The 24,424-nt window shown below is 34.0% G+C and overlaps 1 protein-coding gene across 2 annotated transcripts in view; it reads left to right on the forward strand.

The window, feature by feature from the left end:
* Nucleotides 1–23,099, forward strand: part of UBE2J1 (ubiquitin conjugating enzyme E2 J1) — a 43,937-nt gene extending 20,838 nt beyond the window's left edge. For both annotated transcript variants that reach the window (XM_074310306.1, XM_074310307.1), the window contains exons 4-8: nt 1,461–1,545; nt 1,855–1,960; nt 3,938–4,067; nt 8,090–8,212; nt 19,334–23,099. In XM_074310306.1, coding sequence (XP_074166407.1) covers nt 1,461–1,545; nt 1,855–1,960; nt 3,938–4,067; nt 8,090–8,212; nt 19,334–19,615 — 726 coding nt within the window. In that variant the 3' untranslated portion in view covers nt 19,616–23,099. The remainder of the gene's footprint in view (nt 1–1,460; nt 1,546–1,854; nt 1,961–3,937; nt 4,068–8,089; nt 8,213–19,333) is intronic.
* The last annotated feature ends 1,325 nt before the right edge of the window (nt 23,100–24,424 follow it).

Consider the following 24,424-nt stretch of genomic DNA (forward strand, 5'->3'; position numbering starts at 1 on the left):
CTATCTAATACTTAATTTTGAGTCACTGCTGCTGGCTTGCACTGCAGCTCAGAACCTCACTGCTGCCTTATACTGATTGCTGGCTTGCCTGGATAGAGATTTATTACTGATTTGTACTGGAGGTGGGACTTTGCTGCTGGCCCCTGGGATGTGACTTGCCCTTCTGCTACTACCTAATTGCACTCTCCTTTCACCCTAAGGCAACACACCTTGATCTTCCAAACTGTCTTGGTTTAGAAAACTGCTTTACTGCTCTAAAATTTGTTCTGAAACATAAAAATTGCAATGTTGTTTGGAAGCAAATTTTTTTTTTTTATTCATTTTTCCAAATTATCCCCTCCCTCCCTCCACTCCCTCCCCCCGATGGCAGGTAATCCCATACATTTTACATGTGTTACAATATGACCTAGATACAATATATGTGTGTAAATACCATTTTCTTGTTGCACATTAATTATTAGCTTCCGAAGGTATAAGTAACCTGGGTAGATAGACAGTAGTGCTAACAATTTACATTCGTGGAAGCAAATTTTGGAGAACCCAGGCAAGTTCCTCCCTCCCTCATCTTGGCACCAGAAGTCTTACAGTTATTTTGAGTGACTTGACTTGGAAGAACTGGAATGAAACTGGTGGGGGGGAATCCAGGGCAGTCCATTTTGCAAAGAAAGTTTCTTGGTGAAATCAAAAGTGTGTGTTCTGGAAAGTTCTTCTGAAAAGGAGACAATTCTTATTTATTTGCCATGTAGAGAACCAATAAGAAAAATTCAAAGAGGAAATTTTCTGAAATCTTGCAACAAGTTGGAAGTAGGGATGACTTTCAGAAGCTTTCATATCTTCCCAGAGTCTTTTCTTTCAGCAACTGGAAGCTTGACCTCTGGAAGAGTCTGGAATATACCTACCCTGCTTCTTGTTACTTAACAGCCATGATTCACGTTTGTGCCTTGACTTTTTTGCTTTTTGTATAATTATTCCATCAACTCATCTTCCAGTGCAACTTCAACTAGCATCTTTTCATAAATAACTAGTATAATAGAAGGGTTAAAGGCACTGGATTAAGGAATCAGGAGACCTGATTACTACTCTTAGCTCTGCCACTAGTAGTTATGTTAGTGTGAACAACTTGCTTACCCGATTTGGGCCTGGGAATGGGGATGGGTTGGGGAGGACTCAATGATAGAAAGTTGCTTTCAATTTCTGAAGTTCAAAGTTTTATAATTCCCTAATATTCATTTGTATCTTAGTACAAAGAGGAACCATATTTTTTATTTGTTTCCCTTGATAGTGTCTAATGTGAAAATAAATGCAGAGTTAGGAACTAAATAAATACTTTTTAGATTATTATGTTTTTGGGAGTACAAGTTAATATTTTAAATATTATTAGAAGCATTTTCTAAAGCTAAGAGTTTTACAGAAATACTTAAAACATGTTTGTGGTAAATATAAATTATTTTATCTTTAAGGCTAATGGAAGGTTTGAAGTAGGCAAGAAAATTTGTTTGAGCATCTCAGGACATCACCCTGAAACTTGGCAACCTTCATGGAGTAGTAAGTATCAGTTTATTGCTGTAATTAACTTATTTAAAGAACTTTTTCTTCCAAGATTAAAATGATCACCTTACGATATTAAATTCTGAATAGAAAAACTGTAAATTTAATTCAGTTTTAACATTTGCTTTCAGCTAAATACAGGATGGGGGACTGTGTTGGGGTGTTTAATTTTCTTAAGTATTCCATGTTATGATAGGTGGTGGGGAGTTGTGGCACACACCCTCTCCCTTCCCCCCCAATCCAGTGGTGGGAAGCAAATGATTTTTAATTTCACATATAGATTGAACATTATGTTATTCATTTCAGTCAGAACAGCATTGTTAGCCATAATTGGATTTATGCCAACAAAAGGAGAAGGTGCCATAGGGTCTCTAGACTATTCACCTGAAGAAAGAAGAGCCCTTGCCAAAAAGTGAGTAGCTTACATTTTATTTTTTATCTGGTGTTTTAAGTTGTTTTTCAAACCTACAAAGCATATACTTTGAAGAAATGATACTTGTTTTTTTCCTAACTTCATTTTTAATTTCATGTTCTGACTTGTTCTTAAATCTCAAGTTATTTAATTAACTTCACATAAAAGTAACAGTAAATGACATGATGTTTTGTTGACAGAAGAACTTAGTGAAATTCCATTAGATTTGTTCTAGTAGTGGAATTTTTTTTCATAATGTTGCAGTCAAATAGAGTAGAATTCTGATGGCATGGTTAAGTTAATGAATACTATATGAACTTTTGCTCTTAAATTTCATCTGCTTCCTCAGTCAGAAGCTAAAGAGATTCTCATGTCAGGTTTTTGTTGTATAGTTGAGTCTGAAATGAAAAGGGCAGTTCTTGTAAAAAAAAATTTTCCAGTAGTCTGCAAATAATGGGTGTGCCATCATTACCATCTAGAAATGGCATAGCTTTTTCTCCTAGGTGCACTAAAACGCTTTTACAAACATTCAGTCATTTTTGAGTTGGTAGGTACTGTCTTTATAACTTAAGTATTTTAATAAGACAATAACACTGCATGCATAATGGGAAAACTAATTCATAGGATCATAGACTTAGAGCTGGAAGGAACCAAAGATGTCAGTCCCAAGCCATCATTTTACATATGAGGAACAAAGGCCCAAAGAAGCTAACTGACTTGCCCAACATTGCACGTGTAGTAATTATCAGAAGTAAGATGTAAACCCATTTAGCACCTACAATATGCAGATTTTAGTAGGCTTTGGCATAAAATGACAACTCATAAGATATTCAATTCAATGAATATTTATTGCCTACTTGGGTAGTGGTAATATAACCCTTGTCTTCTGACTCCTACTTTTATTTTCAACCTATCATAGATCATGGCATTTAAAGATAAAAGGAATAAAAAGAAATCATTAGATCCCTCATTTTCAAATGAGTAAAGCCATATAGTTTTTCAATTAGCTAGCTAAGTAAATATGTAGTTTAGAAACAATGTACACATGCAAAGTTTTTTTGAATATTAAATGGGAACCAATCACAGTAAACATGATTGGTTATTTTTAAAGACATTTGATACATTTGTAGTGTAATTGAGTAAAAATGTATGCATGTGTGCATTCAATATTTATGCAATTTAAATATGATCTCTTTTGGATAAATAAATATTGTATTTTGTAGACCTGTCTTAAGTTAATGTTTAAAAGCTTGATAGAATTCAGGTCTTTATTTTGGATGACAAATCTTTTCTGTAATTAGCATCTGGAAGAAAAAAATTTCTTATTTCAAAAATTTATATTGTAGAAGGTGAGTTTTTCATTGTAAGGTAAGAAAATTATATTTTTGTTGTGGGTGAACTTGTATTTATACTGTCATAGGTGTTAACTATGTAAATATAAGAGTATTTGTGAGAATGTTACTGAACTTTTAAAAAAAACATAGCTGTTTATTGAATTTATCCATATGGTTGAGGGGCAGGGGAATAAATGTTACACTTAATAGTTTTGTTTTGGAACAGAAAAGATTTTGATTTGTGGCTTGGTTCTATCGAAATATTCTGATTGGAAAAAATATTTAACAATGTGTGCTAACTTTTTGAACTCATAGTTAGATGGCCAAATTTGACTTAAAAAAAAAAGTCTGAAAAAAATCTTTATTTTCTAATATTTTAATTTTTAAAATTTGATGTGGCTATAAAATGTACTTCAAAATGTATATGATATTCAAGGAAATGTTCTCTTGGTTGTCCAACCTAGAAAGCAAATGAGTGCATATGTGGGGTGAGCTTTTTGATAATTTTTTTTTAAAACAAGTTTATTTGTTCAGTGTTCATGTTTTGTAAAAAAGGAATCAGGATTAAACTTAACTACTTCTGTTTCCATTCAGTGAGAAAGTCCTTTTTAGCAATCATTTTAAAATTCTTTTATTTCTTTAGGTCACAAGATTTCTGTTGTGAGGGATGTGGCTCAGCAATGAAGATTGCCCTATTACCTTTGTCATCAGGAAGTAATTCAAGTCAGGCTGATCAAGAAGCCAAGGAACTTGCTAGACAAATCAGTTTCAAGGTAGACTACATAATGGATTTTTAGAAAGTATTCTTCCCATTTTCTTGTCAAGAAGAAAATATATTTTTTAGGGTTCTATAATAGTGTGTTTGTATTCTTTAGAAATAGCTATACCTATACTTTTGGAACTTAATTTCTAAATTAATGCTATTTCACACTTTTGTCTCTGACTCACTTAATCATTAGTTGCTTAATTTGGCACTTAATCATTTGTTGTTTTGCCTCATGTTACTATAGCTTTTATTTCTAGATTAAAATGAAAAGAGCCTTGGATTTAGTCATAAGATATACATTTTAAGCCCCCAAATTAGAAAACTGAAATATTTGCTTTGAAAGTGACTAGCCTGCTGGGTGTGTTTCACTTAGCCCCCTTTTGTTTAAAACTGAAATATTTGAATACTACTTTATTAGCTGTGTAATCTTTTGCAAGACACTTAATTTTTCTGAGTTTATTTCCTCATTTGCAAAATTTGTGCTGCCTAACTTATATGATTTTTCTGAGAATTTGATTGAATTTATATTGTGTGGAAATGCTTTAACAATTTAAGGTGACATTATTATCGGACACATTCTTTGGTATCTTCCACGGTGCTGAACACATAATAGAGTTCTGCAATCAGTAAGCATGAATTGCCTTAGTCTCCTGTATACCAAGTGTTAGTTGTATACAAAGACTTACAGAATATCAAAACCAAGAATTTTAGGTAGTTAATGTAGAAGACAAAAATTGACAAGTGGTAATATAGATGGAGCTGAATTGGGCTGAATAGGGAGTTTTAGGCAAAATTAAATGATTACTTCCCTATTTGTGTAACTTATGAACTTAGCCAGTTTTATGTATCTTTTAAAATGCTATATAAGGCCAATTATATGAAAATTAAAGTATTTTTTCATGTAAGGGCTCATGGACATAGTTTTTAAAAAGATATATCAATTTTATAATAAAAATATGAAAATTTCCCCAAAGTTGGAAGAGAAACATTTAATTTCTCATTTGCTGCTTTTCATTTAATATTTAGATTTTTCTTTTTTTACCAATTTATTTTTAATTTTACTTACCAATACAGCAAAGGGTAAAGAGCAAATTATAAGGAAAATATCCTTTAATTTCATATTATAACTAATCTAAAATAAGAGGGATGAGAAAAGGATAAGAAAGAATGACAAAACAAATGGAGAGGAAGAGAGAGTAACAGAAAGGGAGGGAAGAGACAAAAATGGAAAGAGAAAAAAAAAAAATCCAGAAAGAAGAAGACATTGAGCTATAGAGAGGGAGAGAGAGAGAGAGGAGAAACGGACAAGAAACCAGGATGGGAAAGGTAGAGACAGAAAAGTAAAATACATAAAAGAAAGCAAGAAAGATTCCATAACTTCCAAGAGAAGTGAACTATATAAGTTATACCCTACTGTGTGGACTACCTAGAGTACTTGCTTATCTGTTTCTTCATAAGATAGTAATATCTTTTATCTCTTACCAGGCTACCTCACCTATTTGATTTGTTCTATTACCTTGTCTCCTTTCTCACTCTTCTCTATTATAGTTTCTATTCCATTTTTTTCATCTATGTTTTGTTTCCATCTGCTCTGCCAATTTTTCATATTCTACCTACCATCTCTGACACCAATCCTGTGCTAACATGTGGAAGAGGAAGAGTTTAGTATTTCTACCATTATAGTTGGCCTGACCTGTTGTTTAAAAAAAAAAAAAAAAAAAAAAAAAAAAAAAGTTTTATTGATTTCTTTATAGATTGCAATCATTTTTCTAATAGTTTCCTTCTCCCCTCTACCCCCCCCAAAAAAAACCTCTCCAATTATGTCTATTCACATCTACTTTCTTCCCTAAATCCTTACTTTACCGAGAAAGAAGACTCTTTCTATATAGCCTTTTGAATTCATTATTGGTTATTTTACTTAATCTGAGTTCGTTCTACCTTTTTTGTATTTTCATTTGTGTTATCATAGTGTGTGATTGTTTTCTTCTCCTGTTTTATTCCATTGGCATGTTTATGTGAATGTTCTTCTTCATAAGTGTCATTTCTTAGCCTAAAATGGAATGCTACTACTACTGTTCTCCATTTAGCAGATGTTCTTTTTGTTTCTTGAGGGTTTTTTGCTACCACAAAATGTGCTGATACAAGTATTTTGTTTTATATATGGGAATTTTGTTTTTGTCTTTGACTTCCTTGGTGTAAAACTAGTAGGATTGTTGGAAATGAACAATTAGCTTTATTTTCCAGAATGGTTGAATGAATTCACAGCTTCTGCAAGCAATTTGTTCGTGTTTTCTTGACTTTCTGTAACCCTTTAAACATTATTTTTGTTTTTTCTCATTTTTGCTAATTTGAAGATAAGATTTTTCAGTTGCAATATCCAGTAACTTGAAGAATTTTCCTATGTGGTTACTCATATTTTGCATTCCTTCTTTTGAAAACTGTTTGCTCATGTCCTTTGAGCATTTTTTTCTTTTGAAAAAAATGTTTGCTCATGTCCTTTGGGCACTTATCTACTTGGGAATGATTCTGTTCATTATACATTTTAGAAAAAAAAAAAAAAAAAAACCACAGATTTCCCATCCCCCCTCCCCTCCTCTACAGTTCCCTTACTTTTAGTTATATTGATTTCCAGTTGTGCAAAAGTTTTTAAATTTTGTATAAGCAAAATTTTTCATCTTTTATAATTTCCTTTATCCAGTGCTTAAGAATTTCCCCTCAGTCAGAGTTTTGAAAGGTATTTCTCCAGTTCTACCATTTTTTTTTTTAATATGGCTTTTTTATATCTGATTTTATCTGAATTCTGCCTTCACCATCTTCTCTTCTCATTTTCCTTGCTCCCATTAAAACTCATGAGGTATTTAGCTCCTTATGCAAAAACTGAGCATTTCTTTTCTGTGCTTGCTATCCTATGAATAAAATACTGAGTTGTGTTCGTTTTGTGAGGATTTTTGGTAGTTTCACATTAAGCAGATATGATTGACAAACTTGATTTAGGAAATCTAAAATTGAATCTTAAACTTATTTCCTTTTTTGTTATAATGTGGGAGTGGTAAAAATGACTATTATTAGATAATCACACCTAAATACCATTTGTCTTAAGAACAAAAGAGCTCAATAGATACATATAACTTTTCATTAGAATGTTATGTTAGATATATTGTACAAATAAATACTTATAAGGTCATTTTAGACATATAGTAAACAAGATTGTAGAACTGAAGTTAATGGGACTATTTTAGAAAATTATTAGAAATGAGTTTGTTGGGTAATCGATTCTGTCCAAAAGGAGTACTTGCAATACTTGATCATATTTATTTTAAAAAAAAAAAAAAAAAAAAAAAAAAGTGACATTCCTAAAACTCTAGTTTAATGAAATAGCTACTTACGAGGCATTTGAATTGATATAACAGATGTTTGCCTTTTTCCTGTCCTGTTCAAATCTATGTGTATACCAAAGCCCCATATCACACATACCTTTTTTTTTTTTGGGGGGGGGGTGAAACAATTGGGGCTAAGTGACTTACTCAGGTTCACACAGCTAATAAGTATTAAGCGTCTGAGGCCAGATTTGAATTCAGATCCTTCTTACTTCAGGACCTATGCTCTGTCTGTTATGCCATCTAGCTATTCCTTCACCCTCTCTTTAAAGCATTCTTTAGCTATCCCATTCCTCACTGATTATTTTCCTTCTTTATTGTAGGTAGGTAGCCATTATTGACATTTAATAGTTTTCTGTTATTTCTTTTCTGTCATTCTTATTTCCCTAATTAGGTTGTAAATTCTTGAAGAGTAGAGACAGTATTTCAAGTTTCTTTTGTATTCCCCAAATATGATTATAAACACTGAAGAGAATTAAAAACAGATAAAATTAAGTTTATGGATTACTCTGCAGTTTCTCTTCTTTATATATATTTGTGTGTGTGTATGTGTATATGTATTATATATATATATATGTATATATATATATATATGTATATGAATATATATATATATATACATATAATTTTTTTTTCCTCCTTCTTCTTTTAGGCAGAAGTCAATTCATCTGGAAAGCCTATCACTGTGCCAGATTTAAAACACTCTTTCTCCTTAAGTGATCCACAACAGGAAGGTAGACCTTCAACATTCCAGGATACAACAGCCAGTACATCGGTATGACTATTATTTATTATTATTGATATGTGGGTGTATAGAAAGGAACATAGATTTGGGAACCAGCCCTAGTTCTGCCATTAACTACTTATATAAACTTATATAGGTTGCTAGAAATTCTGTTTGTTTTCTCCTCTATTAAATGGCATTGAGACTAAATTATCTATAAAATTCTATAATTCTGTAATCCTAAACATCCCTGGTATGCTAGACTCTCTACAATGAACTAAAGGACATGAAATGTATTTCTATTTATGCTTTAAAATAAAGCATATTTTTATGCTTTAAATAGATTAACCTCCTTTACTTTTTTGTACCTACTTTCACCTACTTGGTTAATTAAAGCACTGTGCTTATGTTAAGAATAAAGGAATGACTTTATTCTCTGTGGTGGCTAGTTAATTCCAAGGTTAACAGACTGCACCTTTAACTTTAATCAGCTATTTTATTAGGTTTATACCCTAGATCATGAGGACAGGATGAATATATAAGCTCAACTACAGTTGTACTTAATATTCATACTTCACACTTATATTTTAGATTTCAGTGTTACTCAGAACTTTGCTTCAGAAATCTTGAATTCTGAAATTTCCATTTCTGGCCTTTTCTTCTACCCACCCTCTTATACACTAAATCTCTTCTTTGTCTTCATTGTAAATTCTTACTCTTTGAACCTTCTCTTTTATCCCTGTTCATTACCACCATTTTGACTTCACTTGCTTCCTTTCTCAGCTTGAATCTCATTATCACCCATTTAATAATATACTCAACCACTATTTCATCCTCTTTATTGTCTTACCATTTTTGTCCTGCCAAATCTTGTGTGACCTCTCCTTTCAATTTAAAGGTTGCTAAGCAAGGTTAAAGAATAAATTCTATAATTCAAATCTTTAGCCATAATCTAGCTTTCCTGAAGCTGAGCATGTGGCTTCATTTCATACTTTACAGAAATTTGAGCAGTACATTATGAGTTCTCACAACTTTCCTTCTGAACCTCAGAATCTCTTGTCACCTTCCTTTCCTGCCTGCTTAGTTTTTCTTTCTGAGAAGGAAATAGCTCTTTCCCAAGCCAAACCTTTTCTGATTCTTTTGTTCATTCTGTCTTCTTTTTGGGATTTGACTTCAATAATTTCTCCTGTTGAATTTTTTTTTTTCTGCTTTACTGCCTTCTATTTCTATGATCCGTGCTCCTTTCCCTTATCCTAAAATAACCTTTCTTCAAACTTATTACTTTCATTAAAGCATTGTCTTTTTTTTTTTTTATCTCTTCACTGCCAAACTTATCAGATTAATCTGTACTTGTTACCTGTACTTTTTATTGAATTAATTATGCCTAGGAACAAATTCTGTGAGATTATCTATGAGATTAAAATTTAGATTTAGCTCCCTCTACCTAAAGATTAAAGTTAATGTAAAAATTTCTAAGTATCCATACAGATGTAAAAGTCCTGTGAATTCAATTTACAATTCAAAGAGGGGGTCAGGAGCTGGCCAGCTTCAAAGGAAAGGAACATCAAAGAGGGATGCAGTTGTTCTTTTCTGAAATGATTTTATACTCTTATTATCAGGGCAGAGAACCTCTTAAGCTTAAAAATAACACTTTCTAGTATTTTCCAGAGGCTTTTGAAGGTTGTTTATTGCTCATTTAAGAATTTAGAGTTTTTCAACTGTTTGGGCATGTATACATATATTGTATTTAGTTTATACTCTAACATGTTTAACATGTATTGGTCAACCTGCCATCTTGGGGGGGAGGGGAAAATTAGAACAAAAGGTTTGGCGATTGTCAATGTTGTAAAATTACCCATGCATATATCTGGTAAATAAAAACTATTAAAAAAAAAAAAAAAAGAAGAATAGTGAGATTGGGGGGGGAAGAATTAAGAGTTTTTTATGTCTTTATCAGATCTCATCTCCCCACTCAATTGAAACTGATCTACAAAAGGTTACCCTTGACGCCCTTATAACTAAATTTGGTGTTATTTTCTCAGTCCTTCCAACTTTTCTGCAGCATTTGTTGCTGTTAATTGCTTATTCTTTCTAAAATTCATTCTTTTCTTGACTTCTTTGACATAGTGTTATTCTGGTTTTCTTTCTAAACTCTCTTTTTAAAAAAAATTTTTTTTCCTCCCCCTAAATATGTGTTTCCCAGGTTTTTGTCTTTTGTGCTTTTTTCCTCTCTGAAATGTCTTTGATTTCATCCATTCCCATAACTTCAACAATCATCTCTATATATCTTGTCTTGACTTGTTCCCCAAGCTTTGGTCTTGAATGTAAGTGCTTTCTATATATTTTTACTTGGACATACCAAGTTTAAGGCTTTAAAAAAAGTCTGAAACAAAATTAATTATTTTGCTATTCCTCTTCAGTCTTGTCGTTTTCCCTTCGGAAACTCCTTTGAATCTCTTTTGTGTCTTCTTCTCCATTCTCACTACTACTTCACTACTTTAGGTACTAGGGAGAATTTCTAAACATAGGGAACAGCATAAGGAAATGCATATAGATGGAAAATGAAGGCTATTCATCAGAAATGTTGACTTAGTAGTTCAGTTTAGGGTAATTATAGAGTTATAAGTAGTAAAGATAAGATTGAGAAGTAGGTTGATAGCAGATTATGGAAAGCTTTGAGTCTATAAGAGGTTTGGATTTTATTCATTATGTATTAGGGAACTACTTAAAGGTTTTGAATAGAAGATCATCAAGAAGTAGTCTGTGCATTAGGAAGAGTCATTTGGTTGTCATATAAAGGGATAAATCGGAACACTGTTAAGACCAGACTTAAGTAGGGTAGTTGGGAGCTTTTGTAATGATTAGTAAAGAAGGATTGCAGTGAGTTGGAAATAGGAAGAATGGGATGATGCTAGAAATATGGAGGTTGATTATATATGATTTTATGTTGTGTGCTTTCTAGAACCCCCAAATTGGGGTGCTAAACTATACCATCTGGACTAACTCTCTGTAGGATCTCAGGACCAGCCTGAATCCTTGGTCTTAGTGGAGGAGTGATGAGGCAAGACTCCTATGGATGGGCAAAACATGGAGTCCGGATATTCCAAATTCTTTCAGCCTAATATGCCCTAATACCCTTATATAACCAAAGCAACACTGCTCATGAGCTAATATGTGGGACTACATAAACAACTTGCTATTGTATGTAGGTAACTCTTTTCCACTTAGTATCACTTTGCTTTAAATATAACATAGATTTCATTGCCCCCTGACTTCTCAGGAAGGCTGAGAGCTCTTAGGGGAGATGGGGAGCCAAGTCAGACATTGTCAGCAGGTCCCCTGTAGGCTGAAGGGTCTTATATCTTACCCAGAGTTCCCCCACTATCTATAGCCCTCTACAACTTTATGATTGATTGGATTTAGGAGATAATGTAGAAGAAAATGCAAAGATAATGACTATTCGTGAATGAATCATAGTACCATTGGCATGAAAAGTAAGGAAGATGAATAGATTTTAGGAGAAAGATAATAAATTCAGTTTGCAATATGCTAAATTTAAGGTTGCAAGACATCCAGTTTTTAAGTTAATTAGGGCTAATATTATATAGTAGTGGTTTTAGAATGACATCTCTTAAATTGTGACTCATTTTTTGGAATAAATTTTATCCAAAGAAATTGGTTTTATACTCATAGGGAGGTTTCAGAGAAACTACTTTGGCTGTCTATTGGCAAGCAATATCTTGCCAGTCCTCATGTTCTCGACTTGCTCTCCTATCTATCGCAAATCATCAGTTTTCAGTAGGGGAAAAAAGTATATGGGATTAGGAGTCAGTTGGGAAGTGTGGAACAAACAAGTTGTTTTAAGTAAGCCTTGGTAATCTCAGGCTATTTCATTATAATTATTTATTTACCATTCTGTACTCCATGTTAAAATCTACTGAATTTTCAAACTCCATTAGCAATCTGTAACATTTAGAATATTTTATGTTCATGTTGAGGAAGTAGAGAATTCTTATAAAGTAAGAGAGAGAGAGAGAGAGAGAGAGAGAGAGAGAGAGAGAGAGAGAGAGAGAGGTGTGTGTGTGTGTGTGTGTATAAAATTATTTGAGAATTTGGGTATTAGAAAAAAATTAAATTCTTCATTTTTGTATCTTAATCTAATCCTTTGCTCCTAGTAAACATTTAATGAATGTTGTGTTGCATTGGATGACGTTTTCTTTATTCAGTTAAGTTAGTCCTTGGTCTTCAGTTTTACAATCTGTTTCTGGATTAGCAGTTTTTTCATTTTTCTGGGCTTACCAAAGCTTGTTCATAGATTTGAGACCTCAGAATCAATACCTCACCAAGATGGGTTGAAAATTTATGCCATAAACATAAATAAGAACCTCAATGGATGAGAAAGGTTGAAGGGGCTTGTAGCAATGCCCATATGGATATATGAGTAGTGAAGGATTTGAAAGTCTCCATTATACTTTTACTTGCTTTCTCTGAATTATAAAGATTTTCTATAATTTTTGTATCAGAAAATTTGTCAAGAAAGCAATTATATACTTGCCATATCTGCTATTTCTTAAAATTAATTATGGATTTTATTGTAGTTATTTATAGGAAAAATGAGATTTTACCAAGTCACTGTAGATACATGTAGTTTGTTTTTGGGGGAGGTGATGATGTGTATCCTGGTTCTTCCTCTTTTATTAATGACATTTTCCAACTGAAACATAAGAACACAATAATTGTTAATGTTGTAGCATTTTTTATGGCCCATTGGTCATGTCATCATATCCATATTTATTAGCTATAACTTCTGTTAATAATAGCTTAGCTAATGTTTTCAGTAGCAGTCCTTTTGAAATAAAGCATACCACCATGTTATTGTCTGCCTTTGGTATCTAATACTACATTTAATAACTATTTTAAAAATGAGATTCCAGCCTATATTGAAATTAATAGGAAGAATGGAAGGAAAATAAAATATAATTTTCTAAAGGAAATACTTTTTTTTTAACCAATGTCTCTTAAGCTTTATTTAGCTTTACTGAATATATTTTTCTTTAATAATAGCTTTTTATTTTTCAAAATACATGTTAAGATAATTTTCAACATTCACCCCGGCAAAACTTTGTGTTCCAAGTTTTTCTCTTTTCCTTCTCCTCCTCCACTCTACCCTAGATAGCAAATAGTCCAATATAGGTTAAACATTCTTCTAAACATATTTCCTTTATCATGCTGCACAAGAAAAATCAGATCAAAAGGGGAAAAGATGAGAAAGAAAAAACAAGCAAATAACAACAAAGGTGAAAATACTATGTTGTAATCCACATTCAGTCTCCATAGTCCTTCCTCTGGAAGCAGATGTTTCTCTCCATCACAAGTTTATTGGAATTGGTCTGAATCACCTCTCTGTTGAAAAGAGCCAAGTTCATTGCAGTTGATCATCATGTAATCCTGTTGCTATACACAATGTTTTCTTGGTTCTACTTACTTCGCATCAGTTCATGTAAGTCTTTCTAGATTTCTCTGAAATCAGCCTGCTGATCATTTCTTATAAAACAATAATATTCCATTGCATTTATATACCGTAGCCATTCCCCAACTGGTGGGCATCCACTCAATTTTTGTAAATATTTTTCCATTTCACTTATATAGTTTATTGACATTTAATTAGGCAAAATAATTCCTTATACTTTAATTTCATCTTCACCAGTGATATCGTCACTTTAAAAAGAATTTTTTTGGCAAGGTAATTGGGGTTGTGACTAGGCCACCTGAATATCTTTATGTACTTGATGTATTATACAGAATTGTTATAATCAGAGGGCTTCCCTTCATATATCATTTCAAAGTATTTTCATTTACTAAAATAACAGAACCTAAAACCCACTTTGCTTATTATTAGAAGTTATCCTGCTAGATTACTAATGAAGAATATAGATCAGAAACAAAGATCAGACTGAGTTTGTTAACCTGATTTTCAAGCTACTTCTCTAGCTACAAGGAAACTATTTTTCAAAGCATGAGTCTTGGTCGTAGAAGAAAATCATCTCTGTGACATGAGCACAGGTAGCAGGAAAAAAAAAAAGGGAGCCTCTCTTTTAGGCTTCAGAGTTTCTGTTACCTGTACGTATATTGTATGTATACATATAATACTGTTACTTGTACATTACACACCTAAAAAAATTTCATTCAGTTGCCAGATCTTGTGGGTTTTTTCCTCTACCACATCACATATATCCCCTCTGTTCACGTATGCAATTCATACCCTTATTCAGGCCCTAATATCTCACCTGCACTTCTCATTGATCTGTCTACCTCAAATCTCTCCCTACTTCATTCCTTCTTTGCCAAAGCTCCCAAAGTGATGTTCTTAATTTCATTCCCTCTGCTCACCCTCTCAGCAAACCCCATTGGCTCCCTAGGATTTCCAAGAAAAAAATATAAAGTTCTTTGTATAAAATTTTAAACTTTTCACAAACTGGCCCTTGTTGCTGCTTAGAAAGAGATCTGACATTATGCTTCCCTTCATCCTAGAGCTCTATGATCTATTTATACTGCTGTTCTCTTTGAATGCAACACTTAGTCTCCATTCTCTGTGCCTTTGCTTTGGTTATTCCCCTGGCATACCTGGTATACTCTCCCTCCCAACCTTCAATTTTTAGCATCTTTGATTTCTTTAAAACGCAGCTAAAATGCTACCTCTTTTAGAATAATTTTTCTGATTTACCCTAGTAGCTAGTATCACCCCTTGTTTATGTTTATATATGTTATCTCACTTATTAAAATTAAAATGTAAGGTTGAAGGAAGGGACTCATCAAATGAGAACTGTATAAATAGCTTTTGAAAACCTCAAAAGAGGTTTTACATTTTTTTAATAAATGCTAGCTGTTGTTATTTTCTTTGTGTTCTCAGTGCATAGCAGTGCCTGGTACATAATATAATCTTATTGATCAGTTGAATATTTTTAAGACTTGATTGGCATGAGAAACACTGATAACAATAAGTAGTACCACGTCAGAAAGTCTTAAGCTAATTCTTGAATGTATAGGAGTATGTTTTAAATTATATATAGTCTTTTAATATTACTATATATTTTAATCTTTTTAACTATTCTATAATTTAAAGTGAAATTATTTTACTATTTTCATATAAATTTTACATAATAGTGATTATATAATCTGCCATTATGGAAACTGCTGAGACCTCCTGGTTTTGGGCCAAGGCAGTTGCTGTGAGAATCAGTACTATATAAATGTAGTGAGAATTTATTGTCAAATCCCAGATAAGCTATGTTTTTAGCAGTGAGGGGGCGAGGGATTGGTAAAAATTTTAAATACGTCAGAAAACGTCAGGCCATCTGTTGCATCTTGATACAAACTTAAACTTTTTCTAGCCTTGTAGGAAATAAGAATGTCTTTCTCCCAACAGTGAAGACTCTCTCTTTATTTTCCCCTCTTTACCAATTTTCTTATTTTCTGAGGGAAAGTCCTAAATGACCTTTGTATTTTCTAAAACCTACAAGTACTGATTCTTCTGTTTATTGAAAACGATTAACAGTCTCTGCCCTTAAAGAGCTTATATTTTATTGGTAACTGCTTAGGAGGCTCTGGTGGTAGATAGTTTGTGAAGGCATAATAGTAAATAAGACTGGAAAGATAAGTCAGATTTTATTGTAGAAGATTTTAAATATCAAGTTGATGAGTTAATGTTTTATCCTAGAGGCACTGAGGAGTCATTGAACATTTTTGAGAAGGACATGGTCAGATCTCTATTGTAGGAATATGAATTTGGCATCCTTTTGTGGAGGATACATTAAAGAAAAAGAGACTAGATTCAGGGAGACCAGTTAGGAAGTTCTTCACATAAGAGATGATGAAGGCCTGAACTAGCTCATTAAGTTGAAAAAAATATTAAGATAATATTAAGAAGCATAAAAACTGTCACATTGCTTCAAAGCTGTAACCCGGAATGATTTGGAAGGATGACACATTTCCTAACAACTAGTCATTGAGCCTTTGCATAAAAAGCCCTTGTTTTGATATGGCTCTTGTTAGGAATATTTTTTTTTTTTAAATTGAGCCAAAATCTGCCTCCGCAATTTCCTCTCACTCCTCCTAGGTTCAAGTAGTACACATCTAGTTCCTTACCCAAAATAAGTTGGCTACTTAAGATCACAGTTGTAGAGCTGAAAGGGCTCTGAGAGGTCATCTTCCCAACTCTCTTCTTTTATAGATGAAGAAACAGTAGGCCTGCAAAGAAAAGACACTAGCCTGAGCTGTGTAGGTGGCCGCAGGGCTGAGCTAGGACTGAATTTGGGCTTGGTACTGTCATTATCAGAACTCTTTCCACTGTACTAGGCTGCCTCTAAGATCTGCAGATGGTATCCACATCCTTTCTTAGTCTTCTCTTTTCTAGCTAAACTTCCCCAGGTACTTTACACAAAGTGGATGACCCAGTTTCTAGTCCTCACCAACCTGGTTTCCTTTTTTGGATGTACTTCAGATTGTCATTGGCCTTCCCAAATATTACATAAAGCCCTCATGCTGCATTGAACACCCTCTCATTTTCAATTTCAGAATGTTATCGAGGTCCATCCTCTCACTTGTTCCAAGATTCCAAAATTGCCCTACTCCTCAAAATCGCCTTTAGTGTAACTTGGTCCTAGGAGGAATGTGGTTTAAGCTAATTCCCATTGTGTGAATAATTGATAACCCTATAAAAATTCCAGAGATAATTGAATTTTAAGGGGAATATTAATCTCCTATCTACACAATGTTGATGAGTATAACAAAATCAAGTAAAAAAAATTAAGGTCATATATGGAAAGCATTTGGTGTGGTAGGTAGGTTATCATGAAGGTAGGCCAATTAATTGTCCCCAAAATCAAATTAATTAAGGTGTTCCATTTTCTTAGATTTTTCTCTTATTCTATATGTGAATAAAATTTCTGTAATGGTCCTAGATTTGTTCATTATAACTTTTATGGGCAGGGATAGCGGGGTCTGGCATGAGGTGGAGAATGGGATAAGGGTGAGTGTTGTCTGCAGAAAAGATAGAAATTGAATGCTTGCCAGCTGAAAACTGCCTACCTTTCCTTAAGACTTAAATCATTATTATTGGTTTTTATCTTTTAAGCTTTTTTCTTATGTAAAGGAGCAAAGTGTTAACAATTGCTGAAAGCTTAGTTGTATCAACTAGATTTAGATCAATGGTCCTTGACATATAGATGACCAAGTGAAGTAACTGATCCTAGTTAGAGCCTTATAATTAGATAAGATAATTAAATAAGATTGCCTCTTTTTACATTTGATGAACCTGGATAATATCCAAATTATATTAGTATTTTAAAGGATTAGATTGTGGCAACTAGGTGGCACAGTGGATAGAGCACCAGTCCTGAAATCAGGAGGACCTGAGTAAATCTGGTCTCAGACACTTAACACTTCCTAGCTGTGTGACCCTGGGCAAGTCACTTAGCCCCAATTGCCTAGCCAAAAAGAAAAGAATTAGATTGCCTATATCACATAAACATATATTTTAAAAGCTGAAGTGCTTTCTTTCTAAGAATTGGACATTAGTTTGGTAAGCTGTTTGTTTAGGCTAGGTTTTGAGGAAGGATGAGATTGGGGTTTTTAAAACTGATTAGTCAAGCAAGTTATGTAAAGTAAAATATTTTATTTAATTTGGATCAATCTTAGTTATCAGGCTTTTTTATTCCAGTCTCTGGATTGCTAGTTCCATATGGATATTTTTGTTCCTTTTAGGAATTTGTATTTCTCTTAGGAACTAAGGAATTTTGTTGTTTTACATGAAATTGAATGTGTTCTTACCTGTTTTAAATTTGGCGACCAACCAAGAACAACAAATACTTTATTTTGAATGTTTTGTAGCTCGTTTAGTATAGTTCAATTCAGGTAGCTATTACCAGTTATTTGTTTATACTAGGAATATTAAGATTTATGGATAATTTGTAAAATGATACTGTTATGCTATTTAATTTCTTTAGGTAGCAAAAGTAATAATCTGGCATCCCTGAAGTCAAAGAATCAGAATATATGAAAAGTTAATGTCTTTACTACTGTCTCCCTTTATGTTATTTTTAGAATCTATAATTGTGTCTCCCCTATAAATTCAGGATACCTATCCTGTGTGCCTCATAAGGTATATTAAGAAATAGAGATATGGTCTATTAAACTTGTAAATAAGTATCACAACTTTAAGATGATAGTATTTCTTCCTCAGTTATGCTACCATTAAGTGACAGCATCAGTATTTGAATCAAGAGATGACAGAGTTAGAGCTGGTAGTAAAAAAAAGTCAATGAGGCTTGTGTTTTTCTCCTGCTTCTGTGGGGAGCGGAGGAATATATAGGAGAAATATATATATATATATGAATAATGTAGTCATTGTAAGTTTCTTATGATAGGTTAAACAAAGAATTCAAGACAAATGCCAGGATCAGGCTTTTTTTCCCCGAACAAAAGTATATCATAGTAAAAGTTAAGCCTGTCCCAAATGTCTTTAGACCACAACTACCCAGAAGAATCCTCTTTTCCCGTTATTGCTGTCCTAGCTTAAAACACATTGCCTTTTAAGCTTCTTTGAGATTGTCTGGCACAGATTATGACTATGGGTGACAATACAGTAAGTTAAGAAAGTAACATGTCTCTTGTGAGGTGAAGCACTATATTGTATCTGGTTTTATTTGATGAATATGGTTCCAAGGCACATAAGGCAGATTGAATAATATTGATATCCCATATTAGTGCATGATACAGAAAAGTCACATTAACTGCTGCTTTTGGCCTATGAAACTGAAAGTAGGAGTCAGCTTGTTTCCCTTCCCAGATATCCTGAGGGAAAGAGGATAGTTTCTAGTACTTTCTAGTAAACCTAGTATTAGCAAGCATTGCTAGAGTACCACTGGAGATTAGCTTGGGTAACTAGTCAGTAGAGAGGACTCTGTATAAATCCTTACTCTTACCCTGCCCCATAAGTCTATTTCATCAAATTTAAGGCCATTTTAGGAGCTTAGAATGGTTCTTGGTAACCCTGTTCTTGTCCAAATTTATTTCTCTCTATATTCTAACATGATGTAGTGCATGTATATTTGTGTATGTGTGTCTCTATGAGTGTTTTCTTTGCTTCAATTAACTATTCTTAAAATTTCTTAGTATGATGCTCAGAACATTGCTGCAACTTCCCTACAAGAGCCTCCCCAAACCATTTCCAAGAATACCTCCATGAGCCCTCGACAGCGCCGGGCCCAGCAGCAAAGTCAAAGAAGAACATCATCGAATTCATCTGATGTTCAGGTCCAGCAGCCAAGAGCCAACCCCAACACGGATCATATTGGATCAGCCGTACTGATCGTCATCCTGACTCTAGCATTGGCAGCTCTCATATTCCGACGAATCTATCTGGCCAATGAGTACATATTTGACTTTGAGTTATAACATTGCTTTTGTCTTAAGAGCTGTGACTCGAATGCTTCATTAAACATTCTGCAGTGGGTATGATATAAGAACTGTTTACAAAAAAAAAAAAAATTTTTTTTTTTGTATTTGCCCCTCACCTCCTTTTTTGATCCTTATAATTGTCAGTATATATTTAGACAGATTTTGAGGCTAATTATGTCGATAGAGAGTATATTAGCAGTTAGCTTAAGGGATTGGAAGTCATAAATCCCACATCCCACCACTGGCCTGCATTATGACTCTTGGAAAATCATTTATAACTCTCTATGCCTCAATTTCTTTATGTATGAATTTGTGATAATTTTTTGTAAAGTTCTTTGAAACTTTGGATAAAAAGTGGTGTTTAAATTCCAAGTGTTACTAGTAGCTCAATGCCCATTTGTATTGAGTACTAGATCTCTGCTTGAGTGGAATAATTGGGGAGCAGAGAAGAATTGAAGATACGGAAGCAAAGCCCTCTTGCTTCTGGGGTTCAGATTCTAGTGTTTTGCTTAAATGTCATTCATAGGAGGTGAGGTAAAATTGGGCATTTTATGAAATTTATGTGCATGTGAGAAACCATGTTTTAGTAAAGGTGAAAAATTGCTTCAGACAAAAGCACTTAAGGAGAAAACGTTACCACATTTGTGAAGAGAATATTGACTAAGAAAAAGGGAATGATGCTTTATGAACGTTTTCTTTTACTGACCAGATAGTTTCAAATCCCCACAAATTTTTGGTGTTGGTGAAAGAAAGGGTCCAGGCCAGAAAATAATTTTTTTTTCCATTGAAGTTACCTAAGTTGATCTTAAGAATTGAATGTTGTCTCTGATTATATCAGTTGTATATCTTGCTTTTAAAATTGAAGGTTATATAACATGTTCTTATAACACTTATAAATAAGGAATATAATCATTCACCCAGTGCTACTATCTTTTAATTATTCCAAAATATGCATAATGTATTGAAGAAATGTTTTGCCCATCCTTTATGAAAAAGCAAGTAATGGAAAAAAAATGAGAAAAATGTGTAGTTAAGAGGAAATCAATGTGATTCAAGCCCAAGACTTAACTTTAATATAAAAAACTATTCATTTACAGGAGTATGTCATGCCAGTTACCCAGGGTTATTCCAATGCCTTGTGGGAAAACAGAGCCATGGAAATATTCTCTTTGTTCTTTAATACATGTAACTCAATGGCAGCATTGCAGGCAATCACTGGGGCAGTATTATTGAAAAGCTTTGATTGTATTTCTTTTCTTGTTGTTGTTGTTCTTTTTTAAAAAAAAAAATTTTTGAGTCTGGGTCTCACTATCTCACCCAGGTTAGAAGGGCAGTGGCTACTCAGGGCCCGATCCCACTGCTGATTGATTGGTTTGGAGCTTTAACCTGCTTGTTTTTCCATCTCCACTCCCTGGGGGCTCACCATATTGGTGCCAGACTTAGTGCAAACACCTGGTAAGTTTTAGTCTTAAGTGTGGCTCAGAATTCCCAGGTTCAAGCAAACCAACCAGCAGCCTCAGCTTCCCTAGCAGCAGATACTACAGGTGTGCGCCATGATGCCTGGCTGATTGTATTTTTAATACAGGCAGCTCCCAACTGAAGAAAGGGCTGTGTTCTTAAAATTTATTTGGAAGTTATTTGTTTTAGAATACAGAATGCATTTGCTCACCAGGGAAAAAATATTATGGTGTGTTTAGATTCTGAGGCCAGCCCAAAAAAGACTTTAAATCAGAATGTAACTGATACAAGGTCTTAATCAAGTTCATTATGCAGTTTTAAACCTTTTAAACTTGTAACTTTTAAACTTTACTGACTTAGGTTGTAATTATGAAACAATCTGTAAGTAGCATTGAAAGGCAAGTTTAATTTCGTTATTAAAGTTGATGCATTTCATCTTTTCATCCACACAGTAGCTAGTTTTCATTTGTCACAAGATTTAAAATGAGAACACATTGTGTAAATCTATGTAATGTGGTTTTCCTGAGCCTTAATAAATTTGCTTTGCAATGATATTTACAGATTGTGTCTATCATGTCTGCAGCCTAAATTATTAAGCTTTCAGAGAGCACAAAGACTTTATGAAGAATCCTCCCCCAATATTATATTGGTCTGAAAATAGGCTTCATCTTTCCTCTTAAATCCGGTTTAAATATAACCCAACATGGCTTGTAATTAACATTCATTCTCATATTCTATCTCTCTCCTCTCTGCTCTCTCTTTCCTTCCTTCCCTCCTTCCTTCTCCCTCTTTCTGTATTTTTTCATCTCCCCATCTCATTTTAAGAGTATGGCCTATATTCAGATCAATATTTCACCTATGTTAATAGATTGTGAAGGTGCCATAACTTATTGAATTTTTGTATCCCTATTCCTTAGTCCAGTGCCTTCCACATAGTAGGCACTTAATAAATTTTTGTTAAGTTACATTAAGAGTTTAACACAGGCCACTGAGCCTTTTGTTACTGTTTCTTTGAGAAAATGTGTTCAGAATTTCAACTCATGATGCTAAAACACTTCCCATGTAGGGCCACTATGAAGTGGCCTTTTTTATCCAGTGAGAAGGGAATTCACTTGTCTTCCCCTGTCTCATTCACTCTCCTTTTCCCTATCACAATACCCAGGATGGTCACTGGTCACGTGCTGAAAATAAATACTTGCCCTTTCCTCTGCCATTTTCCCAATCTTTGATCCTTAAATGCTGGGAGAGGAGGGATGCATGATAGCTTGGAGAATATGTCCTATGATCTAAAGAAAGCTTTTCTAATAATCCAGCATGAGACAGACAGCCATTCCCATATATGAGAATTTGTTGAAGTTGGTTGGATGTTCTTAGCTATCAAGGTATGATCATTATGGTAAAAGTTTTTTTGTTTTGTTTTGTTTTTTTCCATTATAGTTATTAGTAATATGACCCAGCTATCCACTTTGTCATGCTTATCTTTTCCCCTCCTTTATTTCCAGCAGACACCTATGAGAACAGCAAAAATTACCCTACCCCTAATTCCATGCTGTCTTTCTTCTCTCACAAGTTCTTAAGGACAGATACTTGTCATTCTGGCCTCTTTGGAGGAAATTAGGGAGCAAACAAGTAAGACTAAGGAGTGAGAAAGGATTCTCATTTAAATCTTTCCCCTAACAATGTTCAAGAAAACAAACTTTTGCTTCCTTATTGCAGATTAGGGGCTGCACGTGGAGAGTGACCTCGTAAATCAATCTGTTATGGTTCCACCTCTAAGTTCCTTGTATTTGTATTTGTGTTATCCACAGCTGCTTGTAGTCACAGAACCTAAGTTTACATCAAGCTGATTAAAGTTAGCAACTTTTAAAAGAAACTTATTCAATGTCTGTTTCATATAGAATTTTTGGGAAGATGTAATTAGCTTTTCTCATTATATTGGGGGGGCTTTTATTTAGCACTTTGTTTTCAATGCTGCTTACTTTTCTTTTATTATACTAAAAATAAATACTCAGTGTTTCATCAACATTTTCAGCTCCATTTTTTAAAAAAAAAATTAGACAATTTTCCATTGTGTTTTGGGGAAAGTGAAATTTCTGCACTGAAAAATAAAGAAAAATTTTCATTGTTCCTAAAATAAAATCTTACGGGAAAACCAGTCACTTCCTACACCTAGTCAGTTTCCTAAGCACTTTGAATTTTTTCACAGTATTTCTTGAATCTGACTTTGCCTCTTCACATTCATTGCCAACACCCTAGTTCAGGCCCTTATAACTTTATTTTTGACACTTTCTTTTAAAAAATTAACATTCATTTTTTAAAAATTTTGTTTCATATTCTTCCCTCCTTTCAGCCCTTCCTTCACCCCTTGAGAAAGGCAAGCAATATGATATATATAGGATATAGGAAGTCATGCAAAACATTTCCATAGTGCCTTTATAATCCAGTGGCCTGAATTATTTTAATTTGTTCAGTATCTTTTTTGTTTCAATGTCTTCACTCTTTAGTTCATCCACAGCTGCCAAAATCCATTTGTAGGTTCAACCAATCTCTTGCACAAGTTTCAAGTGAATCCTATAATAATGGTTTTAACCTACCTTTCCAACCATATGTCATATTACTTCCCTTACTAACTCAATGTTCCTGTTGGAGTGGACCTGTCAGTTATTCCTATGTTTGTCCTTCCCCTTACCAGGCTTCCCATCACCCACTCACTTGAAATACATTCCCTACAGGTTCCTGCTGAAGTCCTGTAATTAGTAGTTGCTTAGGATTCATGGAATAGGTTAGAACTACCACCTCCCCCCCCCCACCACCACTTTACCTCACCCTGCATATATATGTGGATATAGACAGGTCTAAATTTAGATAGCATTAAGTTAAAGCTAACCTGAATTCATCAAAAAGTCTGAATTATGGAATATATTTAAATCATTCATTGAAAATACAGAGACTGAGACTTCCGGCCAAGATGGCGGCGTGGAGGCAGACAGCTGCTTGAGCTCCTCGTTTTCTCTCAGAACTTACTTCATGACAAGCCTCAGACTTAATGCTTGACCCAGAAAGAAATCCACAAATAATCACCAAGAGAAGACATCCTTGAAAGTCGCCAGAAAAGGTCTGTGTTTGCTCGGGGGAGGGTCGAACAGACTGGGCACAGACTGAGGGCAGGCAGCCAGAGCGAGACAGGCAGCTCACACAGCTCAGACCAGAGGGGGAGGGGTTCGATCTCTGCCGTTTCTGCAAAAAGACTTTTTCCCCAGTGTGGATACTCCATCTTGGCAGCAAGCCAGGAGCAGCGGAGAGGGTGTAAACACCTGAGGTGAAGATTAAAACCCCGGAAAGCCAGCA

This window comes from Sminthopsis crassicaudata, chromosome 4, assembly GCF_048593235.1.
Source record: "Sminthopsis crassicaudata isolate SCR6 chromosome 4, ASM4859323v1, whole genome shotgun sequence".
NCBI classification, from domain to species: Eukaryota; Metazoa; Chordata; class Mammalia; order Dasyuromorphia; family Dasyuridae; genus Sminthopsis; species Sminthopsis crassicaudata.